General features: G+C 42.1%; 1 protein-coding gene across 1 annotated transcript in view; it reads right to left on the minus strand.

Moving 5' to 3' along the window:
* SLC4A4 (solute carrier family 4 member 4) overlaps nt 1–16,346 on the minus strand; it is a 232,592-nt gene that overhangs the window by 60,952 nt on the left and 155,294 nt on the right. The window contains exons 11-12 of the mRNA XM_077814349.1: nt 14,790–14,964; nt 6,192–6,325 (exon numbers count right to left, since the gene is read on the minus strand). Coding sequence (XP_077670475.1) covers nt 6,192–6,325; nt 14,790–14,964 — 309 coding nt within the window. The remainder of the gene's footprint in view (nt 1–6,191; nt 6,326–14,789; nt 14,965–16,346) is intronic.

The following is a 16,346-nucleotide window of genomic DNA, read 5'->3' on the forward strand; positions in this document are numbered from 1 at the left end:
ATATTACAGGTGACCTTAAGTGCTTTTTAGAATAAATAACATGGTTTAGCACTGCAGAAGATCAATGAGAAAATATAAACGGAGGCGTAAAAGGTCAAACCTCCAAGTAGTGAAAATCAGTGTCACTCCACTGACATCAGTTTATACCAGCTGACCATCAGGCCCAAAGTTTACAACGTATCTTAGAAAACCAATTGCAAATTAACTTCCCTAATAAATATCAAGATCAGGATTCAGAGTTTCCCATGCAGCAGCGAAGGGAATGCAGGACCTGCCCTCCTTTAAAAATCAATCATATTATCGAAAGAAGAAATACACAAGTCTGAACTCAGGGCTTGCAAATTGTGGGGAACAAAGGAGTTATATATAGTATTTGTTATGACTATCATATACACCTCAGTGTACCTGTTTAATATTATCCTGCCTAACTGCATGGAATTAATCAAAAGAGGCTATTAGGAGGAAGCAAATAGGAAACAAAAACAACAACAAAGATAAGTTCCTGCCAAAATCTTAAAGGAAACAACGGGGGAGCTATTAATTGGGAAATGTCCACCCACTGGGCTCCAGCGGGGCTGGAGGTTAATTTTTCCCAGAGCCTAGGATCAAAGAGGCCCTAAACCATTAAAAACCCTAGCTGAGAAAGGGAGGAGGTGAGCACGCAGCAGCTAGAGATGAGTCTCTGACAAAGAGAGAGAGAGACTGCTACAGAGGCTGTCTGATTCTCCCAGGCCAGGAGCACAGGGGTCTGGACTGAGTGAAACTTATGCAAAACTTGCAAGAAAAGAATAAAGTTTAGGTAAGATCCAGGCAAAGGCCTTCTGTTGTTTTATCCCTCTCCTTGCTACGTGCCTTTGAGTGAATAAAATAACACTTTGTTTTGAAGAAGCTGTTTCCGAGTCACTTGGAACAGCTGCTGGACTTACAGGTACCAAACACACCGACCCAGTCTAAGGGGTGAAGGTAGTGGAACTTGCACCAGAGAAGTGCAACTGAGAGGATCTCAAAAAGGGGATTTAAAAACTCAGCTTGCCTCTAACACAGGTAAAAATCTTTTCGTGTCGTTTGAAGAAAGGAGCTCTACTCAGGGACTCCTTAGGAATGCAGGACTCACTTCACATATAGCCCAGAACCCTAAAAGAACAGTCTGGGGCAGCATTACGAGAAGATACTTTCAAAGTGAAGGGAATGGGGAAATTACTAGATCACTGTCAAGCTAATCTCTAGGACCTGTGTAGGCTAAGAAAATGACCGATTGCTGACACCGACTGTCAGCAACAGGGCCCCCCTGGACTCTGCAATACTCATGGTGAAAACAGGTTAGCTGCTAATGTTAAACAGTTTTGTCTCCTCTACTCCATTACTGTAAGACTGCAAGAGTCCTGGAAGAACGGGGTCTCTATGGACCTAGCTGCATTGGGTTCTACCCTTTAGAAGGTTTCCCCTATGTAGATAGACCATCATTATACTTTGTGTAACCGTGTTGAAAATGCCTTTTCCTCATATCTACACTAGTAGCTGAATGGTTTTCAACACCAGATGACGGACACAAGGGAATAGTTATAGGGTAGGCCTGACTGGCATGTCCCCTTGCAGCAGGCCATAGCATGACAGGCAGTTTCCCTGCCTTGGTTTCCCTGCTTCAGAGTCCCCAGAAATAGTCCCCAGAGCCTTTCTAAGGGCAAATAGCCCTTGTGGGGTGAATGCACGTAAATCGTAACCAAAGTCCCACAATCATAGCGCAGAATTCCCCAGCATAGTCTGAACAGAACATGGCATATACAGCCCCAGCCCTCCTCATCACACCCCGGCCCTCCAGCACCACTTGGGCATCACTCACCAGCTTCTGCAGCCAAGCTCACTGCATACACTGGGGCTCCTTGTGTCCCTCCAATGTCCACCCCCACAAGCTCCCTGTGTGCCAGTCCCCCACCCCTCTCTATTTCAGGGACTCCCTGTACCCACACCCCTATACCATAAACCTGGGCTCAGTGTCCCCTGCAAATTCCCCTCCCTGCATACCATTCTCCCACTCCATGCCTGGGGCTCACAACCAGAGAAGTACCAACAAGTTAAACACAGGGCCTCATAAACTCCGCCAACAATAAGCATAGTGCACTTTACCATGATTAATTAATTGTCCCTCACAGCACCCCTGTGAGGTAAACTTTACCCTCATCACCATTTTATAGATGGGGGGGACCAAGACAGAGAGAGGTTAGGAGCCAGATATTCAGAGCCGCCTGCAGCCTCTCACTGACTTCAGCTTGAGCTACTGGTGCTCAGCAATCCTGAAAATTAGGCCCTGCGACATAGCACAGATCAGAACCCAGGATTTCCTGGCTCCTGGTCCTCTGCTCAGAGCACGAGTCCATGTCTCTCTCTACAGGCAAAAAGGGGCAACTGAAGGGCTAGCAAAGAGCAGCCAACTACAGAGAATGTGCTATAGTGGTGTCTTTGGAGACTACGTATAGAGAAGGCGAATGGCCCAGTGGTCAGAGCACTAGGCTGGGACTCAGGAGACCTGGGTTCAATTCGCTGCTCTGCCACAGACTTCCTGTGGGACCTTGGGCAAGTCACTAAGGGTATGTCTGCACAGCAGCTGGGAGATATAATTCCCAGCTAGCACCTAAAAAATAACAGCGTGGCCACCGCAGTTATGGCTAGCTTCCCAAGTGCAATTCTGCTCAATCCCCTGGGTCCATTACTCCAGCAAGCTGCTGCAGCCACACAGCTGTTCTTAGGCGCTAGCATATGTACTTCTACCGGAGCTGGGAATTACACCTCCGTGCTGCTGTACCCTTAGGGACAGATAATACATTAAAGATTATGAGGGGCTCAGATACTGAGGTACTTATCTGGCCCCATTACTGAAAAGGGACACATTTCTGATGTTTTTCCTCCTTTAAATCTGTTTTACTTCATGCCACCAATTGACTTATTCACACCAGTTTTCTAACGTTTATTTGATTAATCACAGTAGGGGGAGGAGAAGAGAGAAACTTATTTCATAAAATGAAATATCATCTAATCCACATATCTCCATAGAAAGCAACCATGCAGACATTTTCTGTAGATTAAGACCTTGATCACACTGCCTTCTATAAATCTTTTGGGAAGGCCTGCTGATATTTATGCCTGTTTGGAGTAGATCCGTGGTTTCCACAAAGGACTTTTGAACTTTCTGTGCATCGGTCCATGGAATTCTTTCTAATTTTGTTGCCACTATACAGGACGTTCTTGTGAGCAGGAAGAACTGAAATGAAGTACTGAAAAGTCAGCGTATGACTGCAATTGTCACGTGGCAGTGGCTCTCCATAAATCCCACTGCTACACACCAAAAGATTTTAGTCACAGTAAGTTTGAAAACCACCTCCTCTTTAAGGGAAAAAGAGCAATATTTTGTACCTCCTATTTATTCCTGCTGCTCACAGTACCTGGATTTGGATCAGATCATCTAGGCTAGAGGCATGTTGTGACACCAAAAAGTGTTGTCCTAATTTACACCAGTGAAAGAGAAAGGAGAGGATGCCCTTCTCCTCCTCCTACAGAGGTCCAAAGGAGTTGCTTTTGCCCATCTAATCTATTTCTCGACACGCACACCAGTCTCTCCTGCATCTTGCTGCCTATGCTCCAGGAAGATAAAGAGATGGGCCGCAGGATTAATCTCCACTCTTTCCTCTTGGCAGGGCTGGGCTGTATGAGGGAGAGAGGCAGGAGACCCACAGTGGATAGAGGGAATCAGGGGTGGAGGTGGGGGGGAGAGGAGAGTTTCCCCCTGTAGAAAAGGATGTGCAGGGAGCACTCCGCTTATGTTTGGCACCCAGCTCCCAGGGAGAGCATCCACTGGTTTTCCTGCTGACCTGGCTCTGTCACCTGAGCTCCTCTCACACTGCCAGGCAGGGAAGAAACTGGCAGCTTCAGAAATAGCTGTGGATTTTATCTAAGACCTTTTTTCAAAGGAACGTGGATTTTCTCTCCCTCCCCCTACAAAATAAACTTGGTGTTTCAGTGCCTCAGCAGGAAGCACCACAATTAAGGGCCTGTCTACACTACAGGTTGTGTTAGTATAACCTCCGTTGCGCAGGGATGCGAATAAGCCACCCCCCGAGCAATGTAAGTTATGCCACCCTGAGCACCGGTGTGCACAGCGCCAGGTCAGCTGGAAAGCTTCTCCTACTGACATAGCCACCACCTCTCATGGAGGTGGTTTTCGTATGCTGACGGGAGCGCTCTCCCATCAGCAGGGAGCGTCTCCACCAGACACGCTACAGCAGCACAGCTGCACTGGTGCATCAGCTTCTAGCGTAGACCAGCCCTAAGTCTGTGGTGTGTAAGAATCAAGGACTTAGGAGAACAAGCTTTCGATAACAAAAAGAGTTTGGGGAGGTAATTTAACGGATTATGAATTTTAACACATACAATAGTGCTTGTATTATAGAAACACATGGGATCCCTGCACTAATGATTTCTGTATGACTGCACAGTTGTATACTACTAAGCTTTGGGGAAAGTTACTGCAGGAAAGAACAAAAGTTGATGGCTGAACTCACAAAAGGGTGAATGGACACTATGTTTTACTAAACTTCTCACTGTGTTGAAATATATCTGGCTCTCTGTCTCACAGAGGCTGAGAACAGTGGGTGATCATACATGCTTCAAACACTAATGATTCTGAAATACTGCTAAATGTGATGAGACAGACTCCGAGATCATGCCGTGCTTTGAGGCCCTCATTTAAATTGTATCATATTATTTTCAGACACAGTCACAACACCACAAATGTGGTAAGGTTAATGATGAAATCAAGTGGATTCATCCCACTTCTAAATGAACATCATACAGAACTCCGTAGATAGATCACAAATATATTTTTGCATGGCAGCATTACTATATCTCAAAAGCATATACAAACATGTTTAATATTTTCTAGGTTGTGTAGAAGAGAGACATATTAGATCATCTTAATTAAAATAGCCTCCAGAAAATAGCTAGAATTATCAAGCGAGATTACTCAAAATCCACAAAGGTTAATTTCCCTAGAAACCTTGATATAATGAAGGAAGTAATGAAATTATGCTTTAGCTACCTAGACACCTCACTTTATGCCACCTTTCTTATTGCAATCTACAGCCATGTTCAGTTTAAAAATCTATTAGGCCTTTTTCATGTATAACTACAATCAGTTAAACAGCTGTCCCATATTACAAACGGCTTTGGGAGGGAACCCACTATTTTCTTAACACTGAATGTCTTTGTACTTTGAAATTCAGATCTTTAACAATACATAATATTGTGGGTTCTTTCTTTATGGGGAGATGAAACAGATGTGGTTTGGTTGGTTCTGTTTAACTTAACACACTCCCATTTTGTACGGCATCAAAAATGTCAACAGTGCAGCAGGTAATATTAACAGTAAGGAAGTGTACTCCTGATTACTTTAGAACAGCAGTCTCCCAATATTTCATGCTACTGGTATTATTTATTGGAATAGCAAATGAAAATTCTGTGTTGGTGCAGCACCTAACACAAAGGGCTGTAAATCTGGTTGTGGACTTTATTATTTATATTAGGGTAGCACCTAAACATTTCACAGAAAAAGCCCTATTTTAATTCAGAGTAGATAAACAAAGCTATTTAATGCAACAAAATCCCATCCAGGCGATTAGGTGACAATATCTGTGCATGCCAGGGATACTTTTATTTTTATATATAAATAGCCACTTTCAATGGACCACCTGTTTAATGGCAAATTCTGCTGCCAGTGAAGTCAATGAGACTTTTGCCACCAAATTCATGGAATGGGATTCTGCCTTTATCGTATGGAGAAATCTGCTCATCTTTCTGAGCAACAGAGCGATTAAGGAAGCCCACTGTACCAACCACTCTAGTTCCACTGTAGTCAATAATACCATGCACTGCCATCTTGTCCAGTTCATTATAGCTCGGCAAAATGTCTCTTGTAATCGGACGCTGGCTGAGATTAACAAAGGAACAAAAGGGAGCTAGGCACCCAAATCCCAGTGGAACTCTATGGGCACCTTGGAAAATTCTAGCCCCCATTTTACAGCTCTCTCACCCTCACACAAGTAAATGTTCAATTTCAATGCACTTAATTCCCCCCTTTAAAAATCTCATTCCCAGCTAACATTGTATTAGCACTGGCAACACTCCTCTCCCCCTTTACTTACTTGCTGAAATTAAACAGGAGTCTTTCAAAGACAAGGACAGGTCCTGTGCTGCTCAGAATTGTGAGTGGCTGACCAGCAAAAAGGCAAAAGACCGCTCCAGTGACTGCTGTGCCCAGAAAGCTCTCCAGCACGCCCTAGGGCAAACATACAGTACAGATGTTAATTTCAACGGACACGTCACTTCATTCTCCCTTCTGTAAGCATGAATGCAAGAAGGTGTGGGGTTATATCAGATACCTACAGACTGTATGTAGGTGGGCATGAGATTAGGGGCTCATCTGAGGGCTGGTATCTAGCATAAATTCATGCCTTCGGTTACTGATTTCATAAAATCTTTAGTTATTTGTGACAATCAACGACCCAACACACCCCACTGTGGTTACTGCAGATACCCAGGGTTTTAGCATTTTTTTTTGCTATCCGCGGAGACGTTCGAAAAGGGCGTGAAGGATGTAGGAGCACAAGTCCCATTGGCAATCTCCCACATCATGATGACAGAGCCCAAATGCATTATTTTGCAAGGTGCTTCACAATACACATAATTCTAAACATGGTACAACAGGGCTGGGGAACAACAAAACTGTGTCAGGGTTACAGCAATGAGGTTACTCTACAAAGCTTAGCCCGTACTGTTGTGGAGCAGAATATTTTACAAATAAAGAAATGGGTTTAAGAAAAGCAGAGTCCTCTTTTCATAACAACAGGTTTTAACAAGTGAGACTCAAACCAAACAAGATTAACTCATACAGCATTGAAGTGTTAAGACCTAAGTTCATCAGATGTCATCAGAAAGTAATACATGCCACATTTTATGGTCTCCATCATTTCCTTTGGTACATGTCATGAAACAGCCTAACTGAGGAGTGATAAATGAATATGCCGTAGAAATTTCCTTGGATTTTCATGTAAGTTACTACTAAACAATATCTATTTTTCATAATGCAAAGCACAAGTACAACTTTAGTGACAGGTTTTGTTTACAAATAAAATGTAAACAGTATTATTGACAATACAACCTACTGTTTGTATGGAATTTGGAAAAAGCACTCAGCCACCACCGGGAGCAGAGTTAGGTCAACTCCACCCATATATACACTTGCACGTATGAGCTTTTAAAAAACAACTATAGGGAAAAAAGTTGTCTTTAATTGAAAGTACATTTTCTTTCCACTGTCCCAAGGACTAAAAACATGGTATTTAAGTCTACTTTTAAAAAATATTAATATGCCTTTCAGAAACAAAGCAGGAGTATTCATAATTTTTTTCCCAGACAAAAATATTTGTAAGTCACATGAAAATTGCTACTTAAGTACCATGCTGAACTATGCAAGAAGAGAGAGATTTTCTTAAATAGAAGGATATTGTTTATGCCATTATGTGACTACAACTAATTTTAAAAAGTCAATGTATTTTGTCACATCCATGATCAAAGATTGTTCATCTGCAACATGTATGGACATTACTTAAAAATGTCACACTCTCTACAGGTGTGGAGTTGGCTTAGTGTAACTGGTGATTTCCCAAACTGTATTTCAATGGAGTAATTTACTGCTATCAAGGCTTTTAAATGTTTTGCCAAGTTTTATCCATGACATTTTACACTCAATAGTAATGGTGTGTCTGGAAGGGGTTTTACACACAACCATTTGATCTGGGGTAGAAGTTTATAACGGTGGCCCTGGGTACACTGAAAATATCCCACTCTTCAATGGTGGGAACTTTAACGTAGTCCAGCTAGAAGCTTTCTTCAGCCACTCTGTTGTTTCAGCCCGCTCTGAGAAGGCCAAGGTGACACAGCAGCAAGAGCATCGGCAGCCAGTTCTTGCTCCCACCACCGCGAGCACTAGTGGAGCTGCTCATACCACAGCCACTTTGGGAAGGTTTTCAGAAAAAGCTCAGTTTAGGCCCCTGCCTGCTGTAGTCCTGTTCTCCTCATCAATGGCTCTTTTCATTTATTCTTAAAAAACGTGTCCACACTGGAAGCATAGAAGCAGAGCCATGTTAGCCAGGACTGAACTGAAGCTTAGACAGGTTGCTAGAAGGCTCCAGCAAGGTTTCTCTTCAGTAAGAGACAGTCCCCGCCCTGAAGAGCGTACTGTCTAAACAGACAAGGCAGATAAAGGGTAGAGGAAAGCAAGTATTACTATCTGCATTTCATAGCTGGAGAACTGAGACACGAAATGATTAAGGAACTTGCCCAAGGTCAGGCAGGATGTCTGTGGCATAACCAGGACTTGAATCCAGATCTTCTGCGTCCCAGTTTAGTGCCTTAAACACAAGACCATCACTCCTCTCCTCTCTACGTCACAGAGCATGGTTCTATACTCACTGGAGAAAGCCTTGATTTACTTCCTACTTTCCCTTTCCATCCTCCTCAACACCTCCTTTTCATAGTTTAGAGGGTAGTTAGTGCACACGTCCAAGGCTATCGCTTGTGCCATATGCTACCTAATTCATATCCTCACTACCATGGAGAGGGACTCAATGGCAGGAGGAACCACAGTTCACTGATGAAACAGCACTAACACAGCTGAACAAAAACTTCCCACCACCACCGAGTTACAGACAAGATCTTCCATTTGGAATCAGCTCACTCTGACATAGGTTTTTTCCTTCTTGGATGAACACAGAAACCTTTGACTTATTACAGAGATCAAACTGCAGCTTTTACAGACCAGTTTTTATTTTATTTCTGCACTCTGTTAAAAGGAGCTACAGTTTCCAGTTTTGTGGATTACAGTTTTAAAATGGAGCCGTTTGATTTATTACAAACACTGCACTGGAAATTTTAAAACAAAAAAAAAAAAACCCCAAAAACAAAACAGAACAAAAAAAAACCCAACCCCAAACTTAGAAACACTTCCAGGGCCTCTCATAAAAGAGCTATTTTGATATATTGCTCTTTAAACTGGAAAATAGAAATTCTGAAAAATATTCTCATGCCTGGAAGATTCTTATTAAAATAATGTCTACTTGAGTTATAAAGCAGTTCTGTTCTTTAGCTTTTATATTCAACTCTGTAGCAAGCATCATGACAGCTCTGCCCCTGCCCACCTAAATAGCAGTCATGGTCTAGCTCCTGCAATTGGACTGTTCACCTTAGTGGATCCTATTGCAGGATTAGGACCTAGCTTGTATGTCTCATTCATAGTTCCACTTTACAGTGTGGTTATACTCTGAGCACTAATTGTAACCATTGCAACATGGGACTCCACTGTTATTCCCTCAGAATGACTCCACAGATAAAATGTGTCCAGCCTCTAGAATGATGCTAATAGCAGGCATTATTGGCTGCACTCTCTGACTTCATTATTGCCCAGTCCTGCAAGTTATTGCAAGACTCCTTGAAAAGCAGACGGCCATTACAAGGGGTCCCGGGAATTTATGAGTCTTTGTCCATTTCCTTTGAGCAGCTCGTGAGAATGATACAATTCCTCTCAACAGAAGGAATGGCATTTGTACAACTAATTCCTCTTCTCTCCTTCAGCACTAATTACAACAAGAGCATCACAGCCCACGGCATGGATTCCAACACATCTGGAATTTCTTTTCCTCAACATTCCTTAACATGGCTGTAGTTAAGAATAGTGTGTTTTCTTAGAAACAAAAACCTTGATGCAAGGTTCCAAAGAAAGATTGCATATCTGCTATTCTTTTCTGGCCAGCTCCCTGGGTCAAATACTACAAACTGTGATGATAAACATTGATTCGGAGTATCAGGCCCTGTGATATTATTTAACTATCCACAAGAAATAAAAGCCATAAATTGTAACAATATGCATGAATCTCACTTCCTGAAACATAGTTTGTATTGGTGACAAACTACTGGAAAACTCTCAGGGCCAGATCCTCAGCTGGTGTACAACAGCATAGCTCCACTGGAGTCAACCAAGTTGATGCCCCAGCTGAAGGTCTGACCAAATCTCCTCTTTTCAGGTAACCCAGACAGATGGAACCTCTCTCTTCTGAAGAATCAATTCCCACAGCAGTCTCTGACCCATAACACATCTGGTTTTGATAATAAAAGGTATTGCTCATGCTTAAAGGTTTCTTCCTGAAAATAAAGCTTCCAAATATTTATTCAAAGTGGCCCAGGGCCTTGCTGACATCTGCTCAATTAGATCTGCACTTTCTGAGAAGTAAATGAACCTGTAGCCACTTCAGAAACTTTAGAAGTTTTAGGTGGGGTATTCAAAAGCACTCATTCAAAAGGACTCTTCACCCACAGACATCAATTACCATCAACTTCAGGAGGAACAACGTTGGGCCAGGGCTCCTTGCTTTTGAAAAATCACCTCCTTGGTAACTGAAGAAACTTTGAGCACAGAGAATGCTCCACTATGCCTCTGCATTACAAAGCAGCCAAGAGAACTGGAAGGTGGCATTTTGCTTCATGTGGAATCCTACTATTTGACCAGTGGATGCACCACTCTTTTCAAATAACGACAGCCTGCAGGTTATCTGAAGTGTGAGGAGGTGGTGACAGACTGCTCTGGGATGTCTGCTGAGACTCTCTAGTCGCTTGATCCACCAATATATGATGCCCAGGCAGATTTGGGCAGCTTCGGTTTATTAGAGAGTGGTGTTTTTTTGTGGCACAATCTCAGTAACGATTTTCCTGTGCTTTGTGCCAAATTTGTGAAATAAAATTAAAAGTCTAAATCTACTAAAGGCATTACCAACCCAGGCTGGTGTGCACAGTACATGCAACATCCCTTGCAGTGTCAGTGCTCCGTTTCTGCAGTACAAAAGGCATTTGTCTGGGAAGACCCCGAGTGCATTGAAATGTGTGCATAGAGAGTGGCTGAAAGTCTGACTGGAGAATGATCAAATCAGATGTTGAACAGCTCAGAGGGTCAGAGTACTGTGAAAGAGGGTTACTCACTGAGCAGTAAAAGAGATTTGGAAAAAGCAATCTCAGGCCATTTTCCCATACTTTACACTTCTATAACTGAGGAAGATTGTGGTCAGGGTGAGGCTGCTTTAATTCAAAGCAGAAACCATCAGCTCCCTTCTTGCTTCCCAGAGCCAAAACCAGCTGTGGCTTCTGTTGTCCTTTTCTGTTTTGGTGAGCTTCCCAGCCACTCATTTAGACAGAAGCAATCTCCAAGTATAAAAAGAGACAGGCAAGCATGGATCTCAGACAACTCCTTGGCCTGTGTGGTGCTGCTCAAGGGAATCTGCAAAGCAGGGGCAGCCCAGAGAATGAACCTAGTTTTTGAAGAGATAAGAGGCTGCATTGTGGGGTAATGTCTATGTTGACTTTGCCCCACGCAGGTGTTGGTGTCAATCTGCTCTGCCAGGCACTAGCAGAGTCCTCGCTGGATGGAGAAGGAAGACGGAAGTTTTTTTTTTTTTCAGAAGAGGGAGAAAGTGAACTATCAGACTTTGGGGACATACTCTCCAACAGAATGACCCAAAGAAACTTATGAGAACAGGTGTTCAGATTGCTTCTATTTCTCTTCTCCAACTCCAGGCAGACAGCAAGACAGAATTCTGGTGGAATTAAGTAGGACTGCAGACTTTTTCCCATTCAGTTTGCATGCAGAAATCAAGCCAGTGATGACACCGTCTAGAGATGTTAAACTTAGCATTGTGTGTAGTAGCTAAGAATTTCATACAAATCCCTGGAAGGGATCCTGGTCTTCTGAGTTTTGCCAGTACTCACTCATGATAACTTGGGAAATCTATTAAAGGCAGAGAACACTTGGAGAAGTGATTTACACTTCGGATATCGGAGGTTGTGTCCACACTAGCAATTTTCTAAAAATACTCCAACAGTATATGAACCCTGGTGTGATTTCATTGGTGGCAGCATTAGTGTAGAGAGGTAGCTGGTGTTAATACCACCGTGTTGTCCACTCCTGTTCCAATCAAATCTAATGATGGCTAACACACTACTCTCCCACCATTGCTACCACGTGTAGAAGTGCAGTGGTGAGAGAGGTTTTTAAAAAGTGCCAGTGTAAACAAGGCCACGCCACACATTGAGGGCGCTCTCCCAGCTCTGGAAGATGCAAAGGGTGAAAGAGGTATTTGAAAGACAAGCAAACAAGCAAGAGAAAGCATTCACAGGACTCAGTCATGGGTTCTCTCTGCTTCTCCTGGAGTTTTGTCCTAAGATGTTCCATTTCATTTATGTTTGCCACAGAACTGCTGTGTGACTAAACCAGTATTTTTGAATGCAGGATACTAGCATGTTCCTTTTTCAAAAATAGAAGTAAATTATTTTGCACTGAAAAGTGCAATCTGGTAGCTGTTGCCTTTCTATGGGCATCTTCTTTGTCACAGCTGAATTAGGTATAACACAGAGCAAGCAATAAACCAGGGCACCGAAGTGTCTTTTCTTCCCTCTCTGTCCTCCTTCACCCCGCCCCTCGTGCCCAATCATGGCTTCAGATTCTCAGAGACAAAAGACTGTCACGTTCATCAAACAAATTCCAGATTAAATCAGAGGAAGGCAACATGCTCAGATATAAAGAAGGTTCACAAGGTTCCTGAAAGAATACCTTTAGCCCAGCCCGCAAGGTGTTAAACAAAATGTGTTTATTTATCACTCTCTGCACCTGGCAGTCTCAATATGATGAAAGATAACAGAGGGCCCCTACTGGAGAATAAAGATGATCAACTTTTCTCTTGGAAACTTCCCACATTCTATCATTGCTTTGTTTCAATGTCTCACAGCCTGGGCCCCAGGCAGCAGAAAGTCTCCCAGGGAAAAGGCAGAGGCAACAAAAAATGGCGACACACGCTGCCTGGGGACAGAGTAGGCCCAAAGGTGGACAGCAAAGTGTGGGATGGGAGTATGACCAGGGTAGCCAATGCAATGCATCTCCTCAGCAGCTCCCACATATGGGTCTTCTGTGGAGGCTCTGGAGATGCCCTTCTGTTGATGGAAACCTCAGAGCAGAGTGGCAATGGACATACCTCTCTGCCCCAGACCCAATCAGACCCAACACTGAGAAGTTATTGCCCAGTTATCAAAATCCATTGTGAAAGCACAATAAACTTACCCAAAGTATCACAATCTTACATCAGTAGCAGTCCTCAAAGGATGGATAGCACACAGTTATTGCTGCTGTTGTTTTGCTTACCCAAAATGTTACTTTTTTATTTGCTAAAGGAATGGTAAATCTATGAGTTCTCCAGAAATCTATCTGTAATGAACATATGACATGGTTTAATAGGTAAGAGGGGCTTTTTATATGTAACGGTCATTAGCATTTTCCATCAAGAACCTTCATGTGGATTTCTGAATTTTGTAGCATTTAAGTTGCTAATGCAGTTTTTGTTCCCTAGGTAAAAAGTTAAGCATTAACCTCAAAGGTTTTTCGCCTGAGTTAAATAAATGGCTGTGCTGATATTCTTCTCCAGTGCATTAAACTCTCTGCAATATCAGCATCCCTTTTTTCAGGAAATTTCACCTTCTTCTGGAGCAGAGCAGGGCTATTCTGTTCTGATCCAGTGGGCATATGCCACAGAAAGATCATCATTGGTGGTTGTGGGTCCTTCTCTTCTATATCTATTTTCTCTTATCAATTTACCCTATGGGCCTGCTGTGGAGATGGGCTTTTGAGGTTAGTCAGATTTGTATGAAGAAAGGAAGTTTGATGTTCTACAGGCTGCTGTGTTTTATTTGGTTCTGTAATTTATGGCAGGGGAGTCTAGAACCTTGGCTAGGCACCCCTTGGTATTTGTTTGTTTTTAAATCAATAAATTCATTACTGTTATTGTAAATTTAATTATTGTTAGGGCACTCAGAGCTGCTCGATGGGAATTATTTAATTGCAATTGAATCTAAATAAATAAAATAAATATTTGTGGGTTTTCAATTTGAAAAAGGCCAAAGAAGAATTCAAGCGCAGTTGAAATGTAAGCACAGTTAGGTCTCAGATAAGCAATAGACAGTAATGTTAACATACAATTATTTTTGTTTGGACTTCTTATATTATCGAGCCACATCCTAACACTCTCACTTTAATCCTTGCTCATGCAAAACTCCCACTGACTTCAATGGAGAACTGCCTGAGTATCCAGTAAAAGCGTCATATTTGACCCTTTTTTATTAATCATTCTAAACGGCTTACATTTTGTCTGTAGTGTCTGTCTCAAAACACATTCTGAACAATTCCTCAGTCTACTTCCTTATCCCTTCTGTTTCCAGTGGACAACCGCACAGAAGTATTTTTTTGAGACAGGCAGAAAACCCAACAAAGTTAAGCGTCAGGCAGAACATGCCCTGTTAAGCTCTGAGGACATGGAAAATGTGAATCAGAATTAATACACCTAGTTCAAATTAAACAACACACAAAACCAGTTAGCACACTTGAAGAGCACCAGTAATTTTGATACAGAAATGCCCCCCCCTTTCTCTTACCTATTGCTCGAACACAATTTAATATAACTGCATCTGCAATTGCTAAAAGAACCAAAGTACAACAACAGGCACAGAAGTGAGGTCAGTTTTAGTTAGAGCAGCAGGATAAATCTTGTGCTAGGTAACCAATCTTTATACATGGCCCATCTGCTTCCCTGTTACTCTCGAAATGAGGAAATTTGGGCCTGCATTGTTTGTATGAGTTTGAAATTATTTCTAACCTGCATGTTGTCTGTAGCATCACCAAGCAGACCTCCAAAAGTGATAGCATTGGTCACTGTGGCCAGGTAGATGAAGAGAATGGCTGAAAGAGCTTGGATATTTAAAGCATCATAGAAGTCACTGGCGAAGAAAGGTATTTTCCTCTTTATGTCTTTGACTAAACCACCACAAAATCTGAGGATTAGGCAAGAGAAGAAGAAAGTGAAAAAAAAGTCTTACAATAACATTTACCATGATGAGCAACTAATCAGGGACATTATCAGAAACAAGGGGCTATGCAATCCGAAAAGATATGGGTCATTGCAGTTATTTCTACATAAGGCATAAATCAATGGGTGTTTGAGCCACATAACCGCTAAATGGAAAATGCTTCAAAACATTCACCAGAAGTAGAATTGGGAGTAAAACAGTACAGACAAATGAAAGAGGGGGTCATAAGTCCAGTGGCTCCTCCTTGATTTGGAGGGCAAGGAACACTCAAGCAATAGGAAGTACATTCTTCTTAAATAATCAGGAACTGAATAGAATTTGGTTTGTATAAGTTTCCGGTGGACATTCTACAGAGGATAGGGTAAGTAACGTCACACTACAAGAGTGACTTTGGTACCGAAGCCCATTGGCTTCAATCACCCACAGTCAGCATGAGAAGCACAAATCTCACTTCTTATCCTCTCACATATAGTCCACCACCAAGACAACTTCATCGGTATAATTGCATTTGACCCATCTACCTTCCAAACTATTTACTGATTGGAAGATAACAAATATGTAATGTTCTCAGGCGATTCAGACATGGCACATTAAAGAGATGTGATGGCAGACAAGCACACAGGACTACTGTTATGGTTCTTTGTGACAATATGGATTTCTTGCCTTTCTAAGAAGGAACATTAACTCTAACTTGTAATGGCAGGCTTTCAGCTTTTTTATTATTATTACTACTTTTAATACCTACAAACATTCTAATAATGTTTTAACTGATATCTAACTTATAACCTTAACTTTATCTCAGCAAAGTTTTATATTTGGGAATAGTCTTGGGACCTCAAAGCACTTTATAAAGCACCATGTTGCTAAGAAATAGTAATAGCCTGGAACCATCATCTCAAAAACTGAGGAATGTTACTTCGGCTTCCCATCCAGTCTGGCAGTCTACTGAGTGGGAAAAGAGAACAGTTTGAGATATCTCCCTGAGCTACACCTCTCAATTAGAGTAAAACACTACACTGACACGGAGTTGCCGAACTGAACCAGGCCTAATTCTGTGTTCTGTTACATTAGATTGAAACCAATGGAGTTCACTGGCACAAAACTGAAGTAACAGAACAGGGAATCAGGCCTCATGCAACATTATCTTCTCTGTTTCTATTAAATCTCTCTTTTGAGCTCTTCTACATTGTAATGGGAATGTCAGGAAACAGGATCTCTCTTTTATTGACAATTGATGGCTTTGAACATTTATTGTATAAACTTGTGATAGCCTGCAAACAGCTAAAACATTTCCACAAATATGAATGGAAAAGAATTGGTATTTAGGATGAACGTACTTCATAACA

The sequence above is a fragment of the Eretmochelys imbricata genome, chromosome 4 (genome assembly GCF_965152235.1).
Source record: "Eretmochelys imbricata isolate rEreImb1 chromosome 4, rEreImb1.hap1, whole genome shotgun sequence".
Taxonomy (NCBI): Eukaryota; Metazoa; Chordata; order Testudines; family Cheloniidae; genus Eretmochelys; species Eretmochelys imbricata.